The sequence below is a fragment of the Lynx canadensis genome, chromosome B2 (assembly GCF_007474595.2).
Source record: "Lynx canadensis isolate LIC74 chromosome B2, mLynCan4.pri.v2, whole genome shotgun sequence".
NCBI lineage: Eukaryota > Metazoa > Chordata > Mammalia > Carnivora > Felidae > Lynx > Lynx canadensis.
The window spans coordinates 34,935,624-34,951,382 of NC_044307.1; the positions used below are offsets into that span (position 1 = coordinate 34,935,624).

General features: G+C 38.9%; 1 protein-coding gene across 1 annotated transcript in view; it reads right to left on the reverse strand.

The window, feature by feature from the left end:
- Positions 1-15,759, reverse strand: part of SLC26A8 (solute carrier family 26 member 8) — an 85,393-nt gene that overhangs the window by 53,695 nt on the left and 15,939 nt on the right. Inside the window, exons 3-4 of the mRNA XM_030315358.1 lie at positions 13,115-13,254; positions 1,522-1,638 (exon numbers count right to left, since the gene is read on the reverse strand). Coding sequence (XP_030171218.1) covers positions 1,522-1,638; positions 13,115-13,254 — 257 coding nt within the window. The remainder of the gene's footprint in view (positions 1-1,521; positions 1,639-13,114; positions 13,255-15,759) is intronic.

Genomic DNA, 15,759 nt, shown 5'->3' on the forward strand with positions numbered 1-15,759 from the left:
ATGAACGGGGGAGGGACAGAGAGAGAGGGAGACACAGAATCGGAAACAGGCTCCAGGCTCTGAGCCATCAGCCCAGAGCCCGACGCGGGGCTCGAACTCACGGACCGCGAGATCGTGACCTGGCTGAAGTCGGACGCTTAACCGACTGCGCCACCCAGGCGCCCCAAGAACTTTTCTCTTTTGAAAGTGGCCACTGAGAAGTAAGAAAGAGCAGAGGAAAGAACTCTGGTTCCACATGCTGTGACCAACTCCTAGCATTTAGATCTTGGTGTCCACATATTACCCTCTCTGCAATGTGGGCATATGGAGTGGGATCAAGGGGAAATTGCATATCAGGCTCAGCCACTTTACCTGGTCTTAGAGACAGTAAAAAGTGAGATGGTGGTGAGAGGATCAGAAAACAAAGCTAATCAATAATAATAAGAAGAAAAAAATAACACCTAACACTTATGAAGGATTTACTAGGTGCAAAATGACACTGAGCTTAACCTATTTCAAACATAATTTCATTTAGTCCTCACATCGACATTTGGGAACAAAGGCAAATCTTACCTTTAAACTACCTAACAGAAATAAAACTCTAAGTGCCTTATTATCTGTATTTGGAAATGATTGCAGTGTGCCCCAGGAGCCTGGAAATATGGCAATAAAAGTGTCCTCTCAGTGTCCAAATGTAAAATCAACACATAATGGATTTTAGTAAAGACGTGGGATATTGTCCTTAAAAAAGGCAGGGTAGCACTCTGCATCTAGGACGATGGGATGGTAACCAGCCTGAATATATAAACACATCCGGAGAAAAAGTGTGTCAGTCAAAATGGTCAAGGTTGCCTGGGTGGTCAGTCGTTCAGTGGGGAAGGTCAGGAAAAGGCACTTCACTAAGCAGCTGTTGGCAATGCCCTTCCAACATTATTGGGCGTTTTGTATTTGATTTCTATGCCGGTTTACCTAGGCGAAGAAAATGTGCTGCTTCTATGACCTTCAACCAGTGTGGTGCCTGTAACAATTATTTCTAAGTATAAATTAGGAGATGGACTTTTGACTCAGGGAAGGGACGTGCTTATCCTTGGATTTGAATGCTTTGATTACTGTGGCAGCATTTTCTTACTGTAAATTATAAGCTAACACAACTATTAGAAAGTAGGCCATGGACTTTGGTTATTACAGGTCCAGATGAAAGATGGATGCACTCTAGGAATATTGGCAAAATTGCCTCTGAATCTTCCAGGTTGAGGGCAGTCAGATTTCAAACGTGTGGTAATTTCACCAAGGGAAGTACCTCCTGCCACTTAATTCCTTTGGGAAACAGCTCGCCGGCCGATTTGTCTGGAGGTGGCATTAATAATGACACACTGGAAGTGTTCAGTCTCTAAAATCTGAACACTGAAATGGATAGAATGTCCATCTTCTGCCTCCATTTTTTTGTACCTGAAACATAGTTTTAATTTGGGTTCTTGGCAATAAGGAAACGATTAAGACAGAGACTCTATCCACCTCCTGTGGTTCCAGTGCTGAACTCACCAATGGACATTTGATGACACGATCCAAAAATGACATAAATTACTGAAGAACAGAAAGCTGCGTAACAGACATTGAGAGGAGGAATCAGCTGCCTTGCCAGCAAACTAAACGTCAGGGCTGAAAAACAAGATAATTTAAGTAAGAAAAGGTAGGCTGGCTTTTAAAAGCCACCCTGAATAAAAACTGGAAAGAATATTTAAAATAAAAACAATCCAGTATGTAGCTGACAGAGTGTGGGAGCAATATTTCTGGATATGCGGCTCTTAATTAGCACCTTTATTATCTCCTTTGATTCCTAGCTTCTACTTCTACTACATGCTTTTTACACCTCAATTCTAAATCAGAGGCTTAAACATGCTTCATTTCAAGGTCTTCATGCTAATCATGGAAAACAGACATCATAACAATAAGACCTCTAATTCCAACAGCTCAGAAGCAGCCCCATTCCACCCCTAGTCTAGTTAGCAGAAGACCCTGGGAATCCTCTAGGACTGGATATAAAGCTGGAGAGCGAGGCAAGGATCCCACTTAACTGACATGATTCCAATTTGGTATGTGTTGCCTCTCTTCCATATGCCAATCACTCCAGTCTCTTCTTTCAGCTCCTTCTTCTATACTTTCTTTTCTTTTCTTTTTTTTAAGTTTATATATTTTTCAGAGTGGGGGACGGGTAGAGAGAGAGGGGGACAGAGGAATCGAAGTGGGCTTTGCACTGACAGCAGAGAGCCTGACATGGAGCTTGAACCCACGAACCACAAGATCATGACCTGAGCTGAAGTTGGACACTTAACTGACTGAGCCACCCAGGTGCCCCTACTTTTTAAGAAGCACCATGAGAATTCGGAAGTTTTGAAGCAAATGGATTAACATGCATGGTGGCATCCTTTGGTGTCTCAAGCCCACAGCTCCTGCCCTGAGGGCCTATCTTCAACTTACATCATACGGTGTGCTCATCTGAATTCAGTTATGAGTTTAGTGAGCTGATTTAGTGTCTTAGACAAAACAAGGCTCTGTGTGTGTGTGTGTGTGTGTGTGTGTGTGTGTGTGTGTGTGTAGAAGGTCAAACACATACAAAAATAGAGTATAATGAACTCCCATGTACCCATCACCGGCTTCAACAGTGGTCATCTCATGGCCAGTCTTGTCTCCTCTATTCCCTCACTCCTCTCCCACTCCATATTAGTTTGAAGCAAATCCAAGACATAAAATTATGTCATCTGCAGATATTTCAGTATATATCTTTAAAAGAAAACCCTCTTTTTTTTTAAAGTAATCTTTATGCCCAACAAGGAGCTCAAACTCATGACCCTGAGATCAAGAGTCTCATGCTCTTACTGACTGAGCCAGCCAGGTGCCCCAAAAGCAAACCCTCTTTTAATTTAACTACAATACCATCATTATACCTAAGCAATTAATAATAGTCAGTGTTCAAATTTCCCTGCTTATCTCATAAATAGTTGTTGCAGTAGACAGCCCTTAAGATGATTTGCTCTTGGTATCCATGCTTTTTGTGTGACCCCCACCCCCTCAGTGTGAGATGGACCTAGTAACTTACATCTAATAAACAGACTACAACAAAAATGGTAGGGTGTCACTTCTGAGAGTAGGTTGCAAGAAGACTGTGGCCTCTGTCTTGGTTGCTCTCTGACTCTCTGTCTCTTTCATCCAGGTCACCAGTTGCAAGACTTGGCTTCAAAGGGGTGTGACCAATGCAATTACACGGGCTCAGAAGGCTCCACACTTGGCTTAACACTCTATGACTATTTTGAAATTCTGAATAATTTTTGAACTAGGGGTTCCGCATGTCGTTGGCCCTGCCAGCTGTCATGATGTGAGGGTACTCAAGCACTGATGGAGAGGCCCCCAAGGTGAGAAGCACATGAGGGAGCCTGAAGGCTGATCCTCCAGCCTCAGTAGAGCCTTGAGATGACTGACAGCTTGACTACAACCACGTGAGAAACCATAAGCCAAAGATATGGTGGGTTTTGGGGTGATCTTTAAAAAAAAGCATTTGCTGGGGCACCTGGGTGGCTCAGCCAGTTAAGCGTCCAACTCCTGATCTCTACTCAGGTCATGATCTCATGGTTCTTGAGATCGAGCCCCATGTCAGGCTCTGTGCTGACAGCATGGAGCCTGCTTGGAATTCTCTCTCTCTCCTTCTCACTCTCTCTGCTCCTGTCCCACTCCTCTCTCTCTCTCTCTCTGACTCTTTCTCTCAAAATAAATAAACATTTAAAAAAAGCCAAACTATTTTCCAAATGGCTTTATAATTTACACTCCCACCAGCATTGTGTGACAGTTCCCATCAACTGCAACTGTGTTAGCATATGATACTGTCAGATTTTAAATTCCATTGTGTATGAGTTAGCATGTAACTCATTTAAATTTCACTTTTCACTACATGGGTTGTCAATAATATTGATCAATCTCATTGCGTTGTTTCCTTACAGATATGTGGGAGTATATATATTACAGATTTGAATCCTTTGTTGGGTGTATGTGTAACAAATATCTGATTCTGTGGTTCGCTTTTCAATCTTTATGTATCTTTGAATGAACAACACTTTTACTTATTAATTTATTACTTAAATTTATTATTTATTTATTAATTATTTATTAATTATTTATTAATTTATTAATCTTTTCCTTTTAGGTGAGTGCTTCTTATATCTTGTTTAAGAAATTATTTTCTGCTTCAAGATCGTGAAGACATCCTCCTAAATAATTCTAAAAAATCTTTATTATTTTACCTTTCACATTTAGGTCTTTAACGTACCAGGAGGAGGTTTTTGTATATGGCGTGGAGTAGAGATCTAAAAATTGTTTTTTCATATAAGTATCAGGTTGTTTCGTATCATTCATCAAAAAGTTTATTTCTAGGGGCACCTGGGTGGCTCAGTCAGTTAGGTGCCTGACTCGGTTTCAGATCAGGTCATGATTTCATGGTTCATGAGTTCTAGCCCCTCCATCGGCCTCTGCATTGATGTTATTGAGCCTGCTTGAGATTCTCTAAATAAATAAATAAATAAATAAATAAATAAATAAATAAATAATTTTTAAAGTATTTTTCTATAGCGACACATCTGATATAAGCTAATATATATGTGTGTCTCTTTTCTGTTCAATTGGTCTAACAGTCTATTTCTGTAATACCACAGCCTTACTATCTTGTAGTAATTAGTTTAGTAATAATTTTGGTGTTAGTAATGGCCTATTTTTATTGTGAAATATAATACACATATATAAAGTGCATTAAAACAGATGCTGAGCTGAATAAATACTTATAAAACAAACACCTTTGTTATCACCACCCCAGTATTTGATTATAATTCCATCTATCCCCACAAAAGTATTCATTATTTTGATTTTTGTGACAATACTTTCTTTGCTTTTCTTTATAGTTTTACCACTAGTGTACAGATGGAGTTATTACACTGAATACAATTTTTATTTCTGCTCTTTTGCTCCGTATTATGTATATGAGAGACTTCCATGTTGGGGTGAGTTGCTTGAGACTGCCCATGTTTCTTCTGTGTATTCCAGTATATGCATATATGAGTGTTTGTTTATTCTGTCCACTTTTAATGAACATTATCTTAAATATTATAACTTTATATTAAGTCTTGATAATTGGAGGAGCAAGTCCTCCCATGTTGCTTTTCTCCAAAGAATCTGACCATTCTTGGCTTTTGAATTTACATATACATCTTAGAATCTTCTTAAAATGTTCCATTAAAAAATGGATTTACATTAAAATTATAATGAATCTATAAAACTTATTTTGAGAGAGCTGAGATCTTTAAATATTGAGTTTTCTTTTTTTTATGTTTTATTTTATATTTGAGAAACAGAGACAGACAGACAGAGCGTGAGCAGGGGAGGGGCAGAGAGACTGAGACAGAATCTGAAGCAGGCTCCAGGCTCCAAGCTGTCAGCACAGAGCCCAATGCAGGGCTCAAACTCATGAACAGTGAGATCATGACCTGAGCCAAAGTCAGACACTTAACCAACTGACCCACCCAGGCACCCCTAAATATTCAATCTTCTAACCCATGAACATGCTATATTTCAATTAATTTCCATTAACTTAATTAATTAATATTACTCAGTAAAGGTGTATAATTTCTCTAAATGGGTATTACACTTCTTTTCTTAGTTTCATTATAATTTACTTCATATTTATTATGCTTTGGTAAATGGCATCTTTTTAAAAATTTCACTTCTTGTTTCCTGCGGGTATATAGGAATAGAATTGATTTTTATATGCTGATCTTGTATCCAGCAACCTTGACAAAATCACATTAATTCTATTAATTTATTTGTAGATTGTTTTCTTCATTAAAAATTACCATCTATGAATAATGAAGTTTTATTTCTTCCTTTACAATCCTTACACCTTATATTTCTTTTTCCTACTTTAATACACCATGAATTCCAGTATAATGTTGAATAGCTCCTATTTACTCTTGATAAGCAACATATAGCATAAAGAGAAAGCCTTTTGAAATGTAGGGTTTCAAATAATTTACCAATACAAGGAAGTTAGAGAATTACTTGGTAAGTGCCTGAGAACTAAGTGATCTAGTCTCAGGTAAGCTTAGGCTGTGGAGAAATACAGGGAAACCAAGTTTCCAAACTTTCCAACACTTTAACATTTTTTTAAATTTTGAGCTAGTTTTAGACTTACAGAAAAGTTACAAAAATAATAGGGAGTTTCCATATATCCCTTACCTAGCATCTCTTGATGTTAATACTTTTTATAGTCTTGGTATAATTATCAGAATCAGGGAATTAACATTACAAATTAACTAAAGACTTAATTTGAATCTCATCACCGTTTTCTCACTAATTTCCTTTTTCTGTTCCACGACTCTATCCAGAGTCCCACATTCTATTTAGTTGTTATTTCTCCTTACCCTGCAATCTGTAATAGTTCCTCAGGCTTTGTCTTTCTGGACTTTGACGCTTTGAAAGAGTATTAATAGATCAGTTATTTTGTCAAATGCCTCTCATTTCGGGGTAGTCTTAGGTTTCCTCATGAGTGTACTAAGGTTACACATTTTGGGCGAGAATGCTACAGACCTCATCTGTTGTGTCCTTCTTAGTGCATCATATCACAGGATTCATGATCTCTAAATGCCTTACTGTTGGTGATACAGCATTGGTTGTTTCAAGTTGTTTCTCCCAGATTCTCTAATGTAGAGTAGGGGAGTAGTTAACAAATATCTTTAGGAAGATACTTTGAAACTATGCAAATCTCTACATAGTTTGCAAACCTTCACCCACTAATTTTAACATCAGTTAGTGGATTTTATCATGACAATTATTACTGTGGTGTTTCCCTAATGGTGATTTTGTATTTTCTTTTACATTTATAAATTGGAATTCTACTATGAGGAAGATCTAGCAGTTTTTATCTATCTATCTATTTATTTAATTTTTAAAAAGATTTTATTTTTTTTAAGTGTATTTATTTATTTTGAGAGACAGTACAAGCAAGGGAGGAGCAGAGAGAGGGGGAGAGAGAGAATCCCAAGCAAGATCTGCACTGTCAGTGCAGAGCCCGACATGGGGCTCGAACCCACAAACTGTGAGATCATAACCTGAGCTGAACTCAAGAGTCGGACACTTAACCAAGTGGGTCACCTAGGTGCCCCCTAAAAGATTTTATTGTTAAGTAATCTCTACACCTAACACGGGGCTCAAACTCACAACCCCAAGATCAAGAGTCACATGCTCTACCAACTGAGCCAGCCAGGCACCCCTAGCACTTTTTAAATAAGTTCTTCACCGTGTAGTACTTTTGTTTCATTTGAGAAAATTATTAAATGTCAGGTACTACCTATTCAAATGTAAGTAAAACTTTTGAATTATTTACACTACAGATTATTCCATTATTCACACTACTTAAAATAATACACAGTCTCTCAGCCAGTTAGCAAGAGTTGCTCAGATTCATGCATTTATATAGTCATGTGATCATTACTATTCCACAAAGATCTTGAGTACCCACTATGTGCTAAATACTGTGCTGGGTACTAGGTATACTTATATGTCCTAATGCCATTCTTCTTTTGGTATGAAATTACACTGATGATTTGGTAATTTAGCAATGAGATGTCCACAACTTTGACCGTAAATAAAGGACCTTTCATAAGTGGCAGTGGGTAGAAGGCTCACAGTTAAAGAATCGGTGCCAAGAGTTCAGGTCTCTCATTGCAGCCCCACAGGAATGCTCTAGAGACTTTCTGATATTTTCCTGGAAGTGAAGGTACTCACATGAATGGATCATTTTGGTTTATAGCCGCCACATAGAAATTTGAAAAGGTACTCCTTTATTCCAGGAATGCAAGGCTAATTCAATATTTAAATATCAATGTAATCTACCATATTAATGGTCTAAAGAGAAAAATCACATGGTCATATCAATAATGCAGAAAAAGCATTTGACAAAATACAACATCCACTCATGATAAAAATTCTCAGTGAACTAGAATAGAATGGAAAGTTCCTCCACCTAATAAAGGGCATCTACAAAAACCCTACAGCTAACATCATACTTAATGGTGAGAGATTGAATGTTTTCCGTACGAAGATCAGCAACATGTCAAAAATATCTATTCTCACCACTCTTATTCAACACAGAGTATATATAAGTCTTAGTACAATAAGCAAGAGAAAGTCATAAAAGCCATTCAGATTAGAAAGAAACACAACTGTCCCTATTTACAGAGGACATGATTATCAATGTAGTAAATCCCAAGGAATCTACAAAAGATTCTTGGAACTAATAAATGAGTTACAGGATACAAGGTGAATAGACAAATCAATTGTATTTCTATATGCAAACAATGAATAATTGGAAACCAAACATGTTTTTAATTGCCACGCACAGTATCTCCAAAATGAAACACTCAGGTCTAATTCTAACAGAACACGGACAGGATCTGTATGCTGAAAACTCCAAATGCTAATGAAAGAAATCAAGGAAAACAAAAGTAAATGGAGAGACATACTGTGACCATGAACTGGAAACTCAATATAATAAAGACATCAATTATCCCCAAAGTGATCTATGGACTTAATGCAGCAGCTATCAAAATCTCCGTAGGGTTTTTTGGTAGGTTAAACAAGCTGATTCTAAAAGTTATATAGAATAGCTAAAACAGCTTTGAAAAAGAACAAAATTGGAAGGATCACACTATCCAATTTTAAGACTCATTATAAAGATAGAATAATCAAGACATGATATTGGTAAAGGGATAGACAAGTAATCAATGGGACAGAATAGAAAGTCCAGAAATAGACATACAAAAATATGGCTCTTTGATCTTTGACAAAAGTGCAAAAACAATTCAATTAAGGATAGTCTTTAAAAATCATGTTGAAAACACAACAAAAAATAAAGCTTGACCTAAACTTCACACTTTATGTAAAGATTAACTCAAAATGGATCATGGATCTAAATGTAAAACATAAAGCTATACGTCTTTTAGAAAAAAACATAAAAGAAAATCTTTGTGACCCGGGGATTAGGTGTAAAGTTCTTACATACAGTAGGAAAATCACAATCCATAAAAGGAAAAAAATGGATAAACTGGACTTATTAAAATTAAAACCTTTTGTCCTGTCAAAGACACTCTCAAGAGAAAAAAAAGAGAAGCTACACACTGAGAAAAAATATTTGCAAGTTGTATGTATGACAAAAGATTGGTATCTAGAATACATAAAGAAGTCTCAAGAACTAACAATAAGAAAACAGAATTTTTTTTTTGAATTAAAAAATGGGCAAAGGACTTGAACAGGCACTTCACCGAAGAGATTATGAGGATGGTGAATACGAACATGAAAAGATGTTCAACCCCATCGGCCATTAGGGAAATACAAATTAAAACCACAATGAGATCTCACTACATACCTCTTTTAATGGCTACAAGAAAAATTACTAAAAACTAGTCCTCATCAAAATCGAGAATTTTGCTCTGTAAATACTCTGAAAAGACAGGCTACAGATTGGGAGAAATTATCTCCAAAACACAAAAGACAAAGGACTAGTATCTAGACTATAAATAACTCTTGAACCTCAACAGTGAAAATGCAAACAATCCAATTAGAACATGAGCAAAAGACAAGAGCCATTTCATTAAATATTTAGGTGAGTAAATTAGCATATGAAAAGATGTTAAACATCATTGGCCATTAGGGAAATGCAAACTGAAACCACAAGAGACCTCACCACATCCCTACTAAAATGGCTAAAATAAAAAGTAGTGACAGATACTAGTGGGAATGCAGAGGAACTGTATCAGAGATTGCTGATAGGAACATAAAATGATACAACCATTCTAGAAAACAGCTTGGCAATTACTTAAAACTCTAAACCTGTAACTACCGTACAATCCCATAATTGTGCTCCTGGACGATTATCCCAGAGAAAAGAAGACTGTGTTCATTAACCTACACACAAATGTTTCATAGCAGCTATATTTGTAATAGCCAAAAACTTGAAAATGATCCAGAGGTACTTTAAGGGTAAATGTTTAAATAAGATGTGGTGCGGGGTGCCTGGGTGGCTCATCAGTTAAGTGTCCAACTTTGGCTCAGGCCATGATCCACAGTTTGTGGGTTCCAGCCCTGCATCAAGCTCTGTGTCTGACAGCTCAGAGCCTGGAGCCTGCTATGGATTCTGTGTCTCCCTCTCTCTCTGTCCCTCCCACCCTCACACTCTGTCTCTGTCTCTGTCTCTCTATCAAAAATAAACATTAAAAATTTATTTTTTGTATTAAAAAAAAATTTTTTTTAACGTTTATTTATTTTTGAGACAGAGAGAGACAGAGCATGAACGGGGGAGGGTCAGAGAGAGGGAGACACAGAATCCGAAACAGGCTCCAGGCTGTCAGCACATAGCCTGACGCGGGGCTCGAACTCACGGACCGCGAGATCGTGACCTGAGCCGAAGTCGGCCGCTCAACCGACTGAGCCACCCAGGCGCCCCAAACATTAAAAATTTTTAAATAAACTGTGGTGCATCCATACCATGGAATACTACTCAGCAATAAAAAAAAGGAATAAACTATTGATACATACAACAACCTAGATGAATCTCCAGAGAATTAAGATGGGGGGAGGGGGAAGGCAGTCTCAAAGAGTTACATACTATATGACCCTATTTATGTAACTTTCTCAAAATGACAACATTCTAGAAAAGAACAGTTTAGTGGTTTCCAGGGTTAAGGAGGGGATGGGGGCAAGGGGTAAGTGGGGGTAACTATAGAAGGGCAACATGAAGGGTGCCTGGATGGCTCAGTTGGTTGAGCATCTGACAATTGATTTTGGCTCAGGGTCATGGTCCCAAGGTTGTAGGATCGGGCCTTGCATTGGGCTCTGCACTGAGCTCAGAGCCTGCTTAAGAGTCTTTCTCTCTCTCTCTCTCTCTCTCCCTCTCCCCTGCTCGCAGTCTCTCTCTCAAAAAATAAAACAAAACAAAAACAAAAAACAACAACCTTAAAAATAAAGGGCAACATGAGGGATCCTTGTGGTGGTGGAAATAAATAAAACATACAGACAATATAAAATGAAGGGTGTGGAGGAACTAGAATTCTCATACCTTGCTGGTCGGAATGTAAAAGGGCAGGTACAGCCACTCAGGTACATAGACTGGCAGTTTCTTATAAAGTTAAACACACACCTACCACATGACCAACCATATCACCTTAGAGAGATGAGAGCTATGTTTACATAAAAACCTGTACCTGGGGTGCCTGGATGGCTCAGTCAGTTAAGCATCAGTTTCTTGATGTCGGCTCAGGTCATGATCTCGGTTCGTGAGACTGAGCTCCTAGTCAGCCTCTATGCTGACAGCATGAAGCATGCTTGGGATTCTCTGATTCTCTCTCTCCCTCTCTCTCTGCTCCTTCCCCCACCCCCCACAAAATAAATAAGTAAACAAAAACCACCTGTACCTGAATGTCCATGGCAACTTTATTTTTGACAACCAAAAACTGGAAACAAAATATCTATCAATAAGTGAATAAATAAACAAACCATCCTATGGACTGTTACTCAGTCCAGCCATTCCTATGGACTATTACTCAGCAATGAAAAGGAACAAGCTATTGATGCATATTACGGTTTGCATCAATTTCAAAGACATCATGCTGAATTCAAGAAGCCAGCCTTTAAGAGTTATATACTGCATGAATCCATTTACATGATATTCTCAAAAAGGCAAAACTATGGTGATAGAGAACAGATTAGTGGCTGCCAGGGGAGGATGTGACTAAAAGAGGCGGCATAAGAGCATTTGGGGGCTGATGGAACTGTTCTGGATCTTCACTGTGGTGGTAGTTACAGAAATCCATACATGTGTTTAAATTTATAGAACTGAACACCTAAAGGAAAAAAGTCAATTTTACTGCAGGGTAATTAATTATTTAAAAAGGGATCCTTTTGGGGGGCACCTGGGTGGCTCACTCAGTTAAGTGTCAGACTTCAGCTCAGGTCATGATCTCACGGTTCGTGGGTTCAAACCCTGTGTCAAGCTCTGTGCTGATAGCTCAGAGCCTGGAGCCTGCTTCGGATTCTGTGTCTCCCTCTCTCTCTGCCCCTCCCCTGCTCATGCTCTATCTCTCAAAAATAAATAAATGTTAAAAAAATATTTTTTTAATTAAAAGGGATCCCTTTTCTTCAATGATCAGCCTTGTGCCACATTTGGATGTCCAGTACCTACCACTTGCTCCTTTGCTTGGCCTCTTTGTGCTTTGCACAACCTGTATGATCACAGGATTCAATCCCACCTAGCTGGCTCCAGAAAAATAGAGAAATAGTATTTAAACAATACTACGTAGGGAATTGTGTGGTACTCTGAGTAAAGAATGAATACAATCTTTTCACTTTCTCTGTGGAGAAATTTGATGTTGGGTTCACTTTCCAGTTGTTTCTTTGGAAACCTGGTAATGGTGGAATGTCAGCTGTGTTCCCAGCTAACGCTGGTTAGGGTAAAAATGAGCCCAATTAGTCTACTATACCTGGACCAAGAAGACTGGTCCAGAACAATAAATACCCAGTGGGAATCCCTAGCTTTGGGCTTCTTGGAGCACAATAACTCTTGTAACAGGGCATGCCATTTGTGGGACTCTGGAAGCAACAGATAAGAGAATGACAAGAGATGTTGGTTCTATTTGGGAGATGAAGCTTCTAAAACCCAGATAGCTCCCATACTTATCCTCCACCTTCTTAAGAAAAACTAATGCCCACTGAGGTCTATTGTAGCTGTGTGAACATGAAATAACTAGTCAAGCAAAAACAAAAACAAAAACAAAAACAAAAAACAAAACAAAACAAAACCAAAAAATGACCATTGAATGGGCATTGCAAATACTCTGGAAGGTATTTATAGCTCTAAACTGAGTCTTTTGGAACCATGCTGGAAGAGTTAGAAATCTGGCTGGTAAGGGAAGAAATGATAATAATGTGAGTGGAACTCACCTATTTTTTTTTTTTTTCTATTCACCTAGCAAAGTAAATTGTTTAATCTGGGTAAGCAGACAAGGCCTGATAGGTTGTGGGTGAAAAGGCTTTGTATCTTCCTTACCTTGGGGAACTTGCACAAGGCCAACACTTATACCGGCAAGTAGGTCTCCGAGAAGCCAATCCTTGAATCGGTACAAACACATCCACTCCAGGAAGGGAAAGATCGTTAGCATGCATCTTAGAAACTTGTGCCATGAGCAGCTGCGAGAAAGAACAGAGACTTGATTCGGTTTTCCAAAGAAAAAGCCCGCATAGCCAAGAAAAGGCACAGTGCGTCGTTCTTCCCATACAGCAGAGTTTCTTGTCAGCACTGATGATGTTCTGACAAGCCAGACTAGATGACTCTTTGTTGTGGGACCGTCCTGTGCACTGCAGGATGTTTAGCAGCATCCTTGGGCCTCTACCCACCAGATGCCAATAGCATGCCCTCCCCAACTCATGACAAGCAAAAAAATGTCTCTAAACATTGCCAAATGTTCCCTCGGGGACGAAATTGCCTCTGGTTGGGAACCAAATGCCACACATATGACAAGAACTCAGCCTTATAGTCTAGCATACAAAACAGGATGTTTGGAAAGAATTAAACCTAGAAACTTTCTAGTAGAAAAATGGACTGTTATTGCTTTCTCTTGATAAGCACAGTGTTTTGAGATGTGATATTGGTGGAAACCAGGGGCAATTAACACATCCGTGTCATTCCATATGCTTTTTTTTTTTTTTTTTTTTTTTTTTTTTTTACTGAAAATTAACTCTATTTGGCTTTGATCTGCAGTATGTCGAAATTTATAGAAAATATAGGCAATGGAGGGGCGCCTGGGTGGCTCAGTTGGTTAAGTGTCAGATTTTGATGGAGGTCATGATATCGTGGTTTGTGAGTTCAAGCCCCGCATCCTGTGTGCTGTCAGTACAGAGCCTGCTTCAGATCCTCTGTCTGCCTTTCTCTCTGCCTATTCCCCCACCTCTCTCTCTCTATCTCTCTCAAAAATAAGTAAATATTAAAGAAGAAGAAGAAGAAGAAGAAAATGTAGTGGATGGAATCCTGTGCTTTAGGAGTTAGCTATGTAAAGAAAAGGCATTAAAATAAAGCTTTATTATCCTTTAACCTAGTGGACATCAATCAGAAACAATTTTGTTATTCAGGGGTCATTTGGCAATGTCTGGAGACATTTTTTATTGTCAACAACTCAGGGAGGGGGTGCTATTGGTAGGCAGTGAGTAGAGGCCAGGGATGTTGCTAAACATCCTTCAGTGCATAGGACAACCCCCCACAGGAAACAATGTTCTGGTCCCAAATGTTAATGATGCTGAGATTGAGAAAACACACTTTAACTTTTATTTTACTTATTTATTTTTAAATGTTTATTTATTTATTTTGAGAGACAGGGAGAGAGTGTGGGGGAGGGGCAGAGAGAAGAAAAAGAGAATCCCAAGTAGGCTCCGCACCATCAGTGTCAGGCCTGATGCAGGGCTCGATCTCAGGAACAATGAAATCATGACCTGAGCTAAAATCAAGAGTCAGATGCTTAACAGACTGAGCCACCAGGAGCCCTTTATTTATTTTTAAAATAAATTTATTAATCTATCTCCCTGGAAATACTTTTTTTAAAGTAGGCTTCATGCTCAGCCCAGAACCCAACACAGGGCTTGAACTCATGACCCTAAGACCCGAGCTGAGCTCAAGAGTCAGATGGTTACCCAACTGAGCCACTCAGGCACCCCTAATACTTAGATCATCTAAAACAGCAGAATCATTGTAAATCAATCAGTCACTAAGCTAATCAATCAGCCAGTTTATTTATATTTGAGAGAGAGAGAGACAGACAGAGGGTGAGCAGAGAAGGGACACAGAAAGAGGGGGACACAGAATCTGAAGCAGGCTCCAGGCTCTGAGCTGTTAGCACAGAGCCTGACACAGGGCTCTAACTCATGAACCAGGAGATCATGACCTGAGCCGAAGTCAGATGCTTAACCACCTGAGCCACCCAGGCGCCCCAAAACTAATTTAGTTTTAAATTGCTTTTTGCTGCTTATATTTTAGTGTGGGCTGAAAGCAAAATGTATGAAGGTTTTCCATGTGTGCGCTATAGTTGGATAGCTGAGATTTGACTATAGTAACAAATATAACTTTAGTGTATGCAAGGCTAAAATGTGTGCTTAGAAAGAATTTCACATGTTTGATTCCCACAACTATGAGCCTTACTTTCCCTAAGGTAATTAAGACCAAGTAAGTGTAAGTGACTTTTCCAAGGTCGCAGTAGTGTGGGCAGAGCTGGGGCTATAAACCACCAGGTCTTCTGATTTCTACTTCTGTGTTCTGTACACTCTATTACCACCACAATTCCTACTGACAGCTATTGAATTCTGTTTGGGAGCCAGGAACAAGACCATTGGTTTGGAAGGAACATCACATTGCTATTTTTATGAGAGTCCCTGGATGTTAGGCAGGTGCACACAGTGTGCTCTCTCCAATTATAGCCCCCAAAGGGGAGAGCAGAGCATGTCACTGGGACTATTTGTTTCTTCATCCGGTCCAGTCTCTCCTCTCCATATGCCACTTGGCAGAAGACAAGCCACTGTAGGCAGAGTCATCAAAGCTCATTAGCATGGAAAAAAAAATACAGTGGATCTCGAATGACAAGGCTCTAAAACTGAAAGAAAATCAAGGAAGGAGCTAGAGGAATAGGAATTAAAGCCAGTGGGGGAAAC